A 15,163-nucleotide genomic window follows, 5' to 3' on the forward strand; every position below is an offset into this window, starting at 1 on the left:
TTGCAATATCAGCTTTGTCTGCTGGCTTCAACACCAGACAATGTCTGAAACAGTAGGACAAAACCCTGAAGCCATTGCAGTATCACCTGGCAGGGCTGCGACAGCTGGGATTTCAAAATCTACATTTAAAGGCTTCATGGATCACAGCTGCCCCACAAATTACCTATGGGGTGTTTCTGTTTCTGTCTTGGAAGCTGCTTTCCAAGAAGTAAAGGAATTAAAAGGTAATAGAGGGGGACTAAGTTTCTGTCTAATGGCATGATAACAGCAGGATTTTTTAAAAAAAGGAATGGAGAGGAAATTGATTAAAAAAAGCCCAAAAAACCAAACCAGATGGTTTTCAGATTGTTCATGGAAGTGGTTACAGGATTGAAAGCAAGGTTAAAAAAATTATATGCTTTTTCCCTAAAAGTATCAGAAGCAATTTGGTGGTATTTACAATGACTCAAAGGGGAAAGAAGGATCATCTTCATATTTATTTTCTAACTTACTTTACAGAAGAGTACTAGGATTTCCCTGCTAAGCGGTGGGATGAAGGAAATTTTATATAAATCTATAGGTAAATTTGAAGCTGTCAAAGGAGAATGCTTTACTAACTGCCTCACATTTTCTTGCAGTGTAAGCTTTATTTTGCACAGAAAGGATTTTAAAGATCATTTACGGAAGTCAAACTCATAGGGAGAAATGAAAACTTCTCCCATACCAAGATTTGACTTTTCCTATTTATGGTTCCACTGAAACAAGAAGAGCAATCTAAGGGGAAAAAAAAAAAATCATTAAACAGTTCTTTACTGGAAATGCCAGTTCACCAAATCAAAAGATTTCATGGCAATGTACCAGCTTTAACAAGTTTGTATAGGAAAAGCTTTCTTGGCTCTAGAATGAAATTTCTGGTCAAAACTACAAGAAAACTTTTATCACACTGACAGATCTTTTTTCACTTGGGAATTCAGCAGCAGAGATTAGGAAAGCACCCAGAGGGGGTTGCAGAGACATTTGCATCTGGGCTGCCACACTGCAGCTGTTGGTCCCCACTCCAAAGGCATTGCCCCTTTGAAAGGTCCATTGCCCACTCTCCCATGTGGGCATCTCTTCCTTTTTCCTCCCATTTGGAAATAAAAGGTTATAACCACTTCCACAACAGAAAAGGAGTGCATTGAAACTCCTGAGGTTTAGCAGGAATGCTGAATTTCCATGCTGGGTCTCTGGGGCCACCTGCTGATGCGGCTGCAGAGGATCTGCAGGGCATGGGGGGCTGCAGGACAGCTGCTGACAGCAAGTTCGTGTGGGCAGGAACTCCTGGGAGGACTCTGCAGCAGTTAAAGGCATGGATAAAATAAAAAAAAAAAAATCAAAAGAGCCAACCCATTTTTTACAGATCCCAGACCTGGCAGACTTGTCAGTAGACAAGTGACTGACTGCAGTGAAAACTGTGTTCCCTATTCCATTTCCAGACTTGTATGTAGATGTTTCCACTGCTTTTATACCAAGGCATAGTTCAACACTTTATCTAAATGTACTGTCTAAAGTGATCAAATTATTATGGATTTAATACTTGCATTAAATCTTACCCTTAAAGTTGAGAATGGTACTCAAAGCATTAAACCATAGCTTTTCAAATAGCATGTGCAAATCTCTCACAACTGCACTCTGACTGTTTTGTCACTTTTACATTCATTTATATAGTATTATCTTGCTTTAGCTTGCTGTCTTCTTCTTAAAAATTAATATACTTTTTTTTGACATCTTTTTTCCCACTAAATGGGGCCTCAACAGTATCTCTCTGTCTACACAGTAGATTTGCTCCTCCATGGCCCCTCCAGTGGAGAAACAGAAACATTGTGTATGCAAAAAACATGAAGCACTATACATTCGGTTCCAAAATCAGGAGTACATCTCACACCACTGATTGTCAAGCATGTTTTTCTATTCTCTTTCATTTCATATTATTTTCAGTCATAGATTAACATGCTGATTTATTTATCTTAAAATGTTTAACTTAAAACACAACAGAGCTGGCAACAGAACAGTCACATAATCCCACACCATCCACCATAAGTTTCTCACACTCTCCACAAAATTTGATGTCAAACCCATTGAACAGTATAATACACATTCAACAAGATCAGATCAATCTGAGATTAACTAATGACTTCACTGAGTTTCAGCTTCAAGGCAGACCCATCCATGGTTCTGGATAAAACTGTCAGTGCAAAAAAATAGCAGTTCTGTAAGAGTTAGCAAGAATTGTGATCATGCACAATAAGTCATTGCAGAAAGGAAACTGGTGTATGTCTGAAAAGTTCCGGGAGGAGGCAAAACAGTATTTACATTAACCATATGTTTTGGTTAATATCAAATACTTGGTGCAAAAAACCTGGCACACAAAAGTACCATGCATTCCTTGATTCATTTCCCTTTGCACAAAGCATATGAATTTTAAATGCACACATATTATTTGCCAAGTGATATCAGTGTGGTCCTGAGGATGGTCTTTGGAATCCAAGGTGGCCAAACATCTTGGTCTTTCGAGTCTTTTATGCTCTCTGAAGTATCATCCTCAAAATCATGCCATCAGACGAAGTTCTCATATATACACCCATATGTACACACAGGCTTTTTGTCTTTTTTGAATTATTGTTTTTGTTAAGCATTTGCACATATGGTCCCAATGGGTAAATGGGCAAAGGTTAAATCTTTAACATAGCAGTGTTTACAGAGGAAGTAGGGTTGTCACAGACATCCCTTCCGCTATTGTTCATTACAGTAATTTAAATTCTAGGTAATCTTGCTAACATCACATAATTATTTTCTTAATAAATAAACAACAAGAATTTATATAGAAGACATCAAGAAAAAGATCTTAGAAATAGTATTCCTTCATGATTTTCAGAAGAAAATTTCCCTGGAATGTAGCACTTTAACTAATTTAATGTCATGCACTTATGACAGTTACGATCTAGAGACTAAGTCCATGTTCAGTTACATTAGCACAAATCCACTTTACCCAAGTTAATGGAGTTATACTGGATTTCCATGGGTGAGCACACTCTCATGACTTTGAGTCATTTGCTCACAGGCTGGATAGAAAGATTGCCAAAGGACTGTGGGTTTCCTTCACCACCCATATTATATCTCACTGGAGAATATATATAATTATATGTATGTATTTATATATGTAAATACATTTAATATCCCTTTTGAACTCTAATTCTGAAAATTAAAATTTGAAGTTATTAATTTTGAATAATACACAACCAGACAAACTACAATCTGATTAAAAAAAACCAAAACAGTCAAAAGAGAACATGAGGGCTCAACTTAGGAAATCAGCAGTTACCCTGGGTGCAGAACTAAACCCTAAATATTATGTTACATTTATTAATGCATTTGGAAATATATATTTTTAAATATGTATATAAATACTGAATATGTACACAGCTCATGATTTCAAATTAATTTTATCTGAAATAATGCTATGTAACATACTGTTCTTACCTACAAGGGTACTGATATGACATGAATGAGCAGAGACGAATAAATCCATAGGCGTGTCCAAAGCAAATTTTAATGATGATTTCTCTCCCTGCTCCTTTTAGCTAGACAGACATATTCTGAAATAGTTAAATTATACTGTTTTTTTTTCTGAATTCATGTATGAATAACTGAATGAAAATTCTCCATTCCACTCAAAAAGTTATGAAAATATAAATGCAGAGTTATATAGTTAGCCTTCTTTAATTTTTGTAGCTATTTTCATGTTTGCTGTACAAATTAGTGAACATATTTTAAAACTTATGATTATCAGATTCTTCAGTTTCATCTTCTGTGCCTTCAGCGTCAAGCATCTTTAAAAAATTATGTTTTTCTTTGAAGGGAAATAAATGCTATGTTTTAACTTTTACTAAAACTTGTTGATATTAACTTGTTTGTCAAATCTTGTGCAACTTACCCAGGAGGTGTATTTCTGCAGTAGAGATTGTCTCAAGGCTGTGAATAAGTTGTAATCTTCTGAACTATGGTGTACTTGGTGTGCAGCCCACAGTATATTAACCTCTGCAAAACACAAAATTTCTAATGAGGTTTGTGCTAGAGAAGCAACATTTGTTTCCCAAGGCCTTTTTTTCTTAAGCTAGAAGCAACTAATCCTCCAATTTACACTTTGCTATTTTACATTAACAAAAAATAAAACCTAATGCTCAAAGCTGAGTTTGTGTAGGCAGGGTTATTTACATGTCTGTCAGTGCACACAAGTCAGTGTAAATTTCATGCTGAAGTAAGGAGAGGCTGTAGCAGGAATTAAAATCATTGCTGGAAGAGCAGAAGGATGTGTGAGATGAGAATTAAACAGCCAGAAAGCCTCATCTTACTTCTGGTAACATGAGTCAGTTGGAGCTCTGTATGGGATTCAGAGGGACAAAGACTGAGGATGCTCTCATGCTTGAACTTGATATATTTAAAGACTAGAAGGGGACACAAAATGTTCCAAAAATCGTATGCATCAAATTTAAACAACTTAACTGGTATCAGCTTTTATGCTTACATTTTTCTGGAATGTGTGAATCTTCAACCCACTTATGCCACAGACCACAAAACACAGCCACTGCCTGCCCACTAGTGACAAATGGAAAAAACAAACTGATGCTTGCTGGGAAGCCTTGACACAGCCAAAGAAGAGCAGTGGCTCTATTGTTACAGTTAAAAAAAAATGCTGGAATATGGGCAAAATCAGTGTCAGCCATGTCCTTCAAAGGCATGATAGCTCTAATGCACTGAAATGAAGAATACTTCAAAACCCTGATTATATTTCAAGGCATTTTCTCACACAAGTGCAGGCCTGGGTAGCCTGTCTGCACTGTATCTGGCCAGTGTGAAGTGGGATATTAAAACAGAAATAGTCGTGGCCATCAGCTATAAGGATTACCTTAATTACAGAATAAAGGAAAAAGCACGCAGTCAATGTAGCCCAAATAATGCCTATTTATCATAATTCTTAATTTAAGGTCTCATGTACTTCAAGGGATGAAGTTGTACACAAAGCCTCAGCCGATTACAGAAATTAAAAGTTGACTGGCTGTCTGCCAGCTGCACACTCCCATTGCCACTGACCTTGTTTCACCGGAGCCATTAGAGAAGTGCCTCTGGCAGACATTAGAATCACATTCAGAAAACTATTTTATAATGGCTGTCTAAAGTCCTGTAATTATTTGCACCCAAGTTTACATCAAATAGTTTAAGTCTGGTGATTAACATGTACTTCTAGTGTAAAGTAAGTAAAAAAAAAATCCTCTTAATGAATCTGAACGTACCTTTACCATTTAGGGGACTAGATAGTCTTGTAACAGGAGGTAACAGTCTTGCATGCTAGCAACTGGGAGTTTTAAATCTAATTAATTTTGACAATTTGGTAATTAACATCACAAAATCATTTTTAAATTATCTCTAAGGCCTTAAAATACTTAAAATTGCTGAAATAAATGTGTAATTTCAACTATCAAATAACACTTAACACTGAGTCTAAGAATTCTTTCTTCTTTAAACGCATTTGTTCCTGAAGGAACAAGTGTTCATTATATCAATAATTGGTGATGTCTCTCAAAGAAAAAAAAAAAAACACCAAAAAAACACCAACCAAACTCATCTCAATGCCTAATAAACAAACCAGGAAATGAATTATTCAGGTGAGCTTCAGTATTCAATAATAATTTGTGTTTGAAATGTTTCTCAAGACCTCGACAGAAGCTAAATGAGTGAAAAAAGCATCTGAAAAGGTGGAGGTTAAAGACCTGTCTCCTTAGTTGGTTTAAAAGCATTTACTTCCTATCACAAAATGTGTGTAACACAAGCCTCCACTCAATGAAGTACAGCTGTGCAAACAGGGTACAGTAACTGGATCTTTCTTCTTTCCCTCAGTCATTTTTCAACATTATGAAAAGTTCAAGGAAGGGAATCTATGATGATTTTTACAGTCTACTTTCATTGTAGTTAAGGTCAAATGGTTTTCAAAACGAATTACTAAAAAGGCGTTTTATTAGGATTCATTTTTCAGTTAAACTGCCTCTTACACTAACAAGTATATGGAATAAGGTAACCAAATATTGGTGAAATGTTAGTTATTCAGATGTGTGAGCCAGCTTAAATGATCATTCAAAAATGCACCACAGCAATATTGGGGAGATAAACAAACAATTCTTCCACAAGTAATTTAACTGCTACAGCTATTTCTGACTTCTTTTATAGGTAAGTAAATTAAATCCTACTACTTAATCCTATTGTTGATGACACCAATGGCACAGACTACATCAAATTCCTTTGAGAAATAGGCAAACTCAATTGGAAAAAAAGATGTATTAACATTAATCTGAAGAAACTGATCATCAAGAACTTATTTGAAGCAGAAGAATAATATGAATGGGTGAAATAGATCACCCCAAAACTCAGTCTGTAACCATTAGTATATTAAAAATACTACAACTATAATGCCAAAAAGACATCTCTCAAATCTAAGAAACAGACCAAGCATTCTTCATGGAATAAAGCTGACTGCTCACCAACTGCCCACAAGAGAAATGAAATTGTATGTCTCTACAGAAAACTTGTGGTTTCACTTTTTCATTTCTTAAAAGAAAATGAAAAAATTATTTGAATGGGGATAAAATTATAAAAGACTCTTTTACACAGACTTTCTCATATGTATTATTACATAATGACCAATAAAGAAAGGAAGGTTGAGCCAATACCAACACAGATTAAAAAAAAAAAATCATGCAGAAAACAGGAAGTATTACTGCATTTTATAAAATTATCAAATCCTGCTGTGAAGCCACAGGAAAAAAATAGGCAATGGAATTGGAGAAGCCACTGACACAGTGTTCTAATGGAATTTTTGATGTTTCATAATTCAAATGTGATTGTTAAATACAATTTAAAAAATAGATAACTTCAATACACTATACACAAACCCCCTATCTTTGATTGAGGAGAGTAAACGCCATGGAATCATAGGGTAATTCAGGTGGGACAGAACCACCAAAGGTCTCTAGTCCAACATCCTGCTCACAGCAGGACCAGCTTTAAGTTCCTGAGACTCACTTGGGTCTCAGAAGAGAGAGATCCAAGTGCTCTGCATCTGCTGCTATTATGAAGAACTACCTGTCAGTGAAGATGAAGGTAGCATTTCCTCTTCATGTAGCTGTGAGGTAAGTTATAAAAGTTAAAACCCAGGATAGCAAGGGCCTCCTTTCCTGTTGTGGCTTTCCCCAGTTTCCTGTTAATGGAGACATGATGAGCTATTCTCATCTGGGGAACAACAGGGCAACTGCATCTTGGTACTGGACAACCAAAAATTGGTACTTGAATTAACTGGTACTTAAATTGTTGAATTTATTACTATTATTATTACTACTGTTATTACCGACATCTACTTAATCAATTAATATTTCCATCCATCACACAATTTAAAGAATCAGCATGTAATCCCAACAGAGAATAAATGATGCCATGTAGCTAGGTGACAAAGGAAGATTGCTGCTACACAGAAACTGCTGAATGAAGGACAGAATATGATTTGGCCCTCAGTTTTCATTCTAGCCCTTAAAGCCTCCTTGATGCCATCTCAGAATCAGACCTGCACTTCCTAAAATCGGTGGGCTCCAAGCAGCTGAGAGATTTGTATCCTAAAATTTATTCCAAAAGAAAATGAAGATTTCTCATTTTAGCATTAGTTCAATGTACAGATTCTGTTATTAGAAGAAAAAAAATGAGAGGCTGAGGGAACTGGCCTGAAAGAGCACAGGCTTTGAAGGAACTTACTAGTAGCATTGTAACAGCAATAAAGCACTGGCTAAGAAGAAGCTGAAGCCAGGCTTTTTTCAGCAGTCCCATTTATCTTCTTTTCTGGATTTTCCAAAATGAAGAAAGATTATTGATGTTATCATTCTTTTGTACTTCTCCATTCCTTTGTCCTCCTAATTAATTCATAAAATGTAATGTTTCACACACTTTCAAAATCATATTGGTAAGATGACCAGTGATTTGACTTAGGCCTAATTTTTTTATTTAAAAATAATTTTTCATTACTAATCAAGTTCCATTCTGGGAAACCCTAAGACAGATCCAATGTCTGGGCCATATTTTATTACTTCTGAAGAATTTTTTTTTTAATAGTAGGAAACATTCATTGTGCACATTAGATTCCTCTTGAAGAATACATAATACAGAGGTGTAAAAATGAGATTTTTTTTTGCTGTTAATTCCAGTAATTTTAAGTAATTTTCATAGCTCAACACATTTTGGTTGACAACAGAAGAAAACATGTATGCCAATAAAAACTTACAGTCATTTTAAGGAGTGATTTCAATGGAAACAGCCATTTTATAAAATCCTTAGAATCAGTGAAATGGTAAAGATTTGATGTCTCTTTTTTATAAAAGACTAGAAATTAAATTTTAATTAAAATATGCAGACAAGCTTTATAATACCTGGATCTTAAGTAATATGGAAAAAAATACAGCTGATGAGTCACTTAAAGTTTCTTTTCTCTCACAGTTAACACTTACTGTAGCTAGGAGAACAGGTGAAAGTTTCCCTTCAGCATCAACTTAAATTTAAACAGAGCCTTCAGTTTTGCTATGCTAGCCATCTTTTAGAATATGGCATGGCCCCAGCTGACACCAGTATGGAATCTGCTGTTCCTAAACCCACAGGGCTTCAGAGGTAGATACTCTGTGCTGTGTTCACCTACAAGCAATCACAAAGGGATCATCTCCTGAGTCTACTTTTCTCTAGTCAGAATTAGTAGAAAGCCCAGGATGACTGAGGAAAGAAAAACAGCCTGGAAGGTAGAAATGTCAGTCACCTCTTTTCTATGCATTTCAATCCTACCTAAAAAGATAAAAGATAGGAAAATACATAGCATTTAAATAATTTATTTGCTAAATTCTTACCTTTTCTGATTCACAAAAAAACCCAACTGTTTGATTACTCACTACCTTACTGCCTTCTTCTAACTGATGTGTTCGTAGAATCATAGAATCATAGAATATGCTGAGTCGGAAGGGACCTACAAGGATTATCAAGTCCAACTCCTGGCCCAGCACAGGACAGTGCCAAGAATCACTCCATGTTTCTGAGAGCATTGCTGAAACAATTCTTGAACTCTGTCAGGCTTGGTGTTCTGACCACTTTCCTGGGGAGCCTGCTCCACCGCCTGGCCACCATCTGGGAGAAGAACCTTTTCCTGATATCTAACCAAAACCTTCCCTGATGCTTCATGACTGCTCATCAAAAAGAGGAGATCGGTGTCTGCTTCTCCATTTCCCCTCACAGGAAGTTATAACTGCAGTGAGGTCTCCTCTCAGTCACCTCTTCCCCAGGCTGAACAGACCAAGTGCCCTCAGCTGCTCCTCATACATCTTCCCCTCAAGGCCCTTCACCATCTTTGTTGCCTTCCTTTAGACACTCTCTAACAGTTCAATATCTTTTTTATACTGTGGTAGCCAAAACTACCCCCAGAACTTGAGGTGAGGCCACCCCAGCTCAGAGCAGAGCAGGACAATCCCCTCCCCTGCCCAGCTGGCCATGCTGTGCCTGATGCCCTCAGGACAGGGTTGGCCCTCCTGGCTGCCGGGGCACTGCTGGCTCATGTTCAACCTGACATCAACCAGGACCCCCAGGTCTCTTTCCTTGGCCCTGCTCTCCAGCTTCTCATTCCCCAGTCTGTCTGTACATCCAGGGCTGTTCTGGTCCAGGTATAGAATTCAGTACTTGTCTTTGTTAAACTTCGGTAGCTGGTGATCATCCAGACCTTTAATTTGGCAAGTTACCTCTGCAGGGCCTCTGCCTTGAAGGGAGTCAACAGCTCTTCCCAATTTAGTGTACTATTGCTGCTTTTTAAGAATTTGAATAAATCCCTTCTCATGCAGAGCTTTTTCACAGAATCTTATTCCCTCTTTGATTCTACACTTGCATTGGACAAGCAACCCCTGCAATACAGTACCACTTAAATTTTGTTACTGGAAAGGACAATTACTGGATTTATTTTAATGAAAGTTGCCAAAAAGCCTGTATTTTAGGACCTGTTTGGGATCCACCTCACATAAAACCAGAATCTAACAGATTAGCTATCATCTCCACAACAGAAGTAGATATGAACTGTGGTGGAACTCTTCTGTTCAGTCTGTTATGGTGTAGCCCTTATTTTGTGACTCTTCTGAGCCAATTTTGCTTTATGTTTTTTGTTTTAGTACTCTTCAGGCAGAGTGGCAGGATAACTGATTTTGCCAAAAAGCTCTGCTTCCTGCTTATTAGAAATATAATTCTTATAGGAAAAATTCTTTCCTCGGTTACGTTAGTGTTAGCACAGAGCTGTGCGGATTTAATGAGAACAGAACTAGATCCAAGGAATTTATCTGGAAGGCTCTGTTATATACCACACACCAGGAAGCATGTATACAAGGAAATGTACACTTTTTTTGTGTGTGTTTTGGTTTTTTGTTTTTTGTTGTTTTGGTTTTTTTTAATAAGACACACTCTTCTTAAATGTTGGCCTTTGCCTTGTGAGTTTCAGCAGTTTTTATTCTCAAGATAATCACATTTGTAAACCAAAGACTGGCTGTTATGAGATCCGAGTTCAAGTGGTGAACTAGATTTGATTTACTATAGACCTTCAAACAATTTTCTTAACCTTTCTCTTTTTCTCATTTTTATTGAGAAGTACCTATCTGTGCATGTTCTTGAGCCAGACCAGTTCTCAGCCTTTAGAAAGTAGGAGTTCCACCACTGTATAAAATATCAGCCATGGCTCATGAAGCTGGTGTGTCAGGACAAGAGGGAACAACTCAAAAGCATTTTTTCAGCCTCAGTATTACCTAGTCCTCCTTCATCATTTTGCAATGAAATGCACATTGTTCTACCCAGGTAATGCCAGGACAGGCAATCACACAGCCTGTCACAAAGACAGTATCAAAATAAAATTATGCTACCAAGAGACACCCTGTTGTTTATACAATCACAATCCAACAGTTTAATTAGTAAATTTCACTTGGTGTTCAGCATCTGATCCTTTGGGGATGTGAGATGTGCTCTTTCTGAGCTTTAGTCAGGATTATCTGTTTTTCAGCCTTCTTCTTATGTTACTCCATGTGGTCAGCAAAGTATTTAGTGAGTGGGCTAACTTGTAATCAAGTAATACATGGTATATACTCCCATGGTTTGTAAGCCAAAAATTCGAGCAACCTTCCACAAAACCTGCCTCCAGAATGTATGCACAAGCCAAAACTTCCTGCTTGATCTGCTGCCATACCAGTTGAAAACACAAATCTGCTCCCACACAAAAAAGTCCACAATAAGATCTGCAAAACTTAAGATGCAGAATGGTCTGGGGAAACGTGGGAAGAATCAAGATAAGCCAAAGTATTACACATGCTACCCAGAATAAACAACAGGCCAGATCCTATCCCCTTCTAGCAAGAATCCAGGGGACTGTGAATTATACCCAGATACGCTTTTGAATCTGTAAAATATTTAAAAGATCATGTGGTTAGGAAAGCAGAGGCTGGCCAGGTCAAAAATAATGGTCCTCTCAACCCATACGTGCCTTATGTTATTTCCTGGCGTCCTCATAAGCATGGGACATCAACAGGAAGGCTAGAAAAAGCCACAGCACACCCAAAGATTCAGTCTCTTGAAACAAGTGGGAGCAGTTCTCTTGAAAACTAAGCAGCATGAGTCAAATTTCTTGCACCATTGTTATATCCATGTAAACCAGAGTAAGAATCTCAGTTATTACATTAGGATAGTGTTAACCCAAGGCCTGTGAGCTTTTCATAGTTTCCAGAAACAGAACAGTCTGTTTCTACATACACCATGGAAAGCTACAAAGGAATAAAGGCTGTCAGGTAAGATTCAGAAATAAATAACAGTGACTCAATCTCTGACTTCACTCACAATTCTAACAGAAAATGAATGCACATTCCTTGGTGTGAAAAGATACTGAGAAGATAAAGGATCCAAAGCAATTTTAGCATGCAATTGTTGGATTTGGACATTTCCACAAAGACAAATAGGAAACATTAAAAAAATTAAGAAAAATACAATAGAGATTACGCTTCAGTACTGTGTATATAAGTTTACTCTGAAAACAATGGAATGTTTGCCAAGTCTTTCAGTCCACAGTAAGTCTCACAAAAATTCTGCTACAACAACTTGCCTGTTTCTCACACCTTCCTGAAGCCAATTTTCAAGTGCTCTAGTTGTCTGGAGCAGCTCTGCAGCTGGTCAAAGCTTTGTTTCCCTGAGCTCTGTACAATCTCTGTAACAAAGATAGGAGTCTCTACACCATCAGGAACCATGATGGCAGTACCTGTTGCACTTTCACTTGCCTCTTTCACATGTGTATAAAGCTTGATTCAGGTATTCTGTTTTTCAGTTGTTAAGGATTTCATAAGAGATTCTTTATGTGTAAAAGTGTTAAAACAGCTCTGATTTGTTTTGAAAAAAAGAATAAAATGGTGCCATGGCACTTTCAAGGATAACCAGATTATAGCATAAAATCCTCTTTGAGAACCCAGTCCCAAGCCCTATCAAGCATTTTCCACAAATACTGGCCTCAATTTTTTTCAAATACCCTTTATTCAGTGAGGGTTTCTCCTGGCTATAACAAGGTTTATCCACCTTACACCTCACATTTATTCAGTGAGGGTTTCTCCTGGTTATAACAAGGTTTATCCACCTTACACCTCACAGCCTCCTGACTGAGTGACACACCATATTTTAACTTCTGAAATTCACTGATGTAGAAACTTTTTGTAGCACTTTGCTTTCTGCTCCTTTTTTACTACAAAGAGGAGAATATGGCTCATGAATTTCACAACTCTAAATCATCGTGTTGTGGAATTACATTTATGCATTAAAATAAAACCTGTAACAAATTTCTGTGTTACAGGTTTTATTTTAAAATAAAACAGCAGCTGTTTCAAAATTACTTCTATAGGTCTGTGCCACTTTATACAAGCTGCAGACTTGACTTAAGCTTCTCCCAGGATGGCCAATGACAGCACTGGCAGTCTTTTTTGCCAACCTGTGTAACTTAGTGCTACTGAATACTGGGGTCAAACTGTGGCATGAATGTGTGAAGCGCATTAACTGTGACAAAATTAGCACTGTATTCATTAGCCTGATGATAAAAAGAGAACTGAGATTAAATTAAATAAAATTTTAAAAGGAAAAAAAGAAATTACTTTAAAAAATCTAAACCCCAAGTTTTACTTCAAGTCTTTCCATTTATTTTTTTTTTTCTTTCCCCAAAAGAGTCTCAGCCACTGAAATGTCAGCTTATGAAATTTGAGAACATATTCATCTTGGAGGATCTTAGAAGGAAATTGCTGAAATGAAATGGGGGAAAAAAAAGAGATAATTCTCCTTTTGTTTTTTTGTGTGGGGGAGTGAGGTTGAGAGTTCTCCTCCTGTATTCTGGTCTGTCTTTACAAAAGATTGATGTCTGGTGTCACTGTTAGGAAGTGCAAACTGTTCAGCTTCATTGCAATCTATGTCCTCATCCTCTTGCTCTGCAGGATACCACATACTTTGGCAGGCAATATTCAGAAGGGAAGCACTTTAATGGCAAGAATGGATACCAGTGAAACCTTTTCCCACAACGTTCAAAACTCTGAATGTGCATACATTAAAGCAACATAAAGCTGGAGGATATTAGGAAGAAAACAATAACTGATAGTAACTGAGACACATTAATCTTACTTTTTTTGCCCCCCAGAACAACATATTCAAAAAATGCTAGGGAAATATACACTCAAGGGTGAAAAAAAAGAAAAAAAAAAAGAAAAAGGATGAACTGGAATGATTTCAAGTCTTCCAACCTAAAAGCATAAACATAAACATACTTTTCCAAAGGAAATATCCATTGCCCCTTCACGTATCCTTTACCTTTTAGGCTGAATTCCTGCATTCATTTATTTGGTTGGTCATTTTTTCCAACTAGATACAGTAAGAATCAACACTGGTAAGTCAATTTATTCTGGTATAAAAGAGGAATTGGCTCTCCACTTTTCTCTTCCAATCTCTTCCAAAGTGTTTTAAATTACTTCTTCAGCTAAGTTCCTGAATGACAGATGTGTGGAAATGCAGACTAGATTTGCAAAAAATTCTACAGAAATTTACAGACATATTGGAAAAGCCTTGTGCTTATTAAACAGTGGTAGTTCCATTGTATTTGGAACTTTATCCACTTCATTTATAGCATATGTGATGTGTGCTAAGAGACCTGTCCTTCCACAAACTACATTTGGACCAGTGTTGTCAGAACTTATTTTATGCTCCCTTTCCTAAGAGCATATAGTTGACCACAGATCCTATGTGTCCATCAAGTAATTACCTATGGCTGCATCTTTAATGGATGCTCTGGACACTATTAAGCATGCTAAGACTTAAATAGCCTTTTTCATTTATCATTCTAACAAGAAGGACATGGAATCCATTTAAATAGATTAGATAAAGAGAGCAGAACACAGTTAATTGTCAAAGCAGGCAGCCTCAATTTAAATGTGATGAAGAAAGGTACAAATTTGCCTTCATACTCCATCAAGCTGGGATCTACTTGGTAGAGTGCACCCCTAAGTGTGTCAGCTGGGATTATCTAGAGACCACCAGAATGTTGTCTTCAAGGTTTTGTCTCCCATCACTCCCTGTCCTGTCTCTTCAGCAGGGAACACACATGAGCCTAAATTAGGACTACACAAAAAGGTCTTAACATTGGAGCCATCCACAGGGATACAGGCACTGGCAGCATGCTCACATTTAACCAAAAAGCATGAAACAGCCTTTAAGAAAGACTTTTACTGGGTGCCCCTTGCTACTTGTGCTAACTCTTAACTCCAAATATCAGGAGTATCAGCATCCAAATATCAGTCAGAAGAGTAACTTTATCGTACATTTCCTCTTTCCCCAAAATATTGATAAATGATTACGAGCAGAAGACAGGTGAAACCACGTGCAGTAGAGTTTCAGGTATGGGGTCCATTTCAATGTGTGCTGTAAGTTCTGGTAATAAGTTTGGAGAGCTGAAAGTGCTCCTGCACTACCAGCAAGCACTGAAACAGATTGCAGGTCTGGGAGTGGAAAACAATGGCTGGCAACACCAACCACTAAC

General features: G+C 37.2%; 1 protein-coding gene across 1 annotated transcript in view; it reads right to left on the reverse strand.

The window, feature by feature from the left end:
* The window catches only part of AGMO (alkylglycerol monooxygenase), a 187,583-nt gene that overhangs the window by 106,424 nt on the left and 65,996 nt on the right, over positions 1 to 15,163 (reverse strand). The window contains exon 4 of the mRNA XM_054641335.2: positions 3,953 to 4,056. Within this exon, the coding sequence (XP_054497310.2) occupies positions 3,953 to 4,056 (104 nt within the window). The remainder of the gene's footprint in view (positions 1 to 3,952; positions 4,057 to 15,163) is intronic.

The sequence above is a fragment of the Agelaius phoeniceus genome, chromosome 1, assembly GCF_051311805.1.
Source record: "Agelaius phoeniceus isolate bAgePho1 chromosome 1, bAgePho1.hap1, whole genome shotgun sequence".
NCBI lineage: Eukaryota > Metazoa > Chordata > Aves > Passeriformes > Icteridae > Agelaius > Agelaius phoeniceus.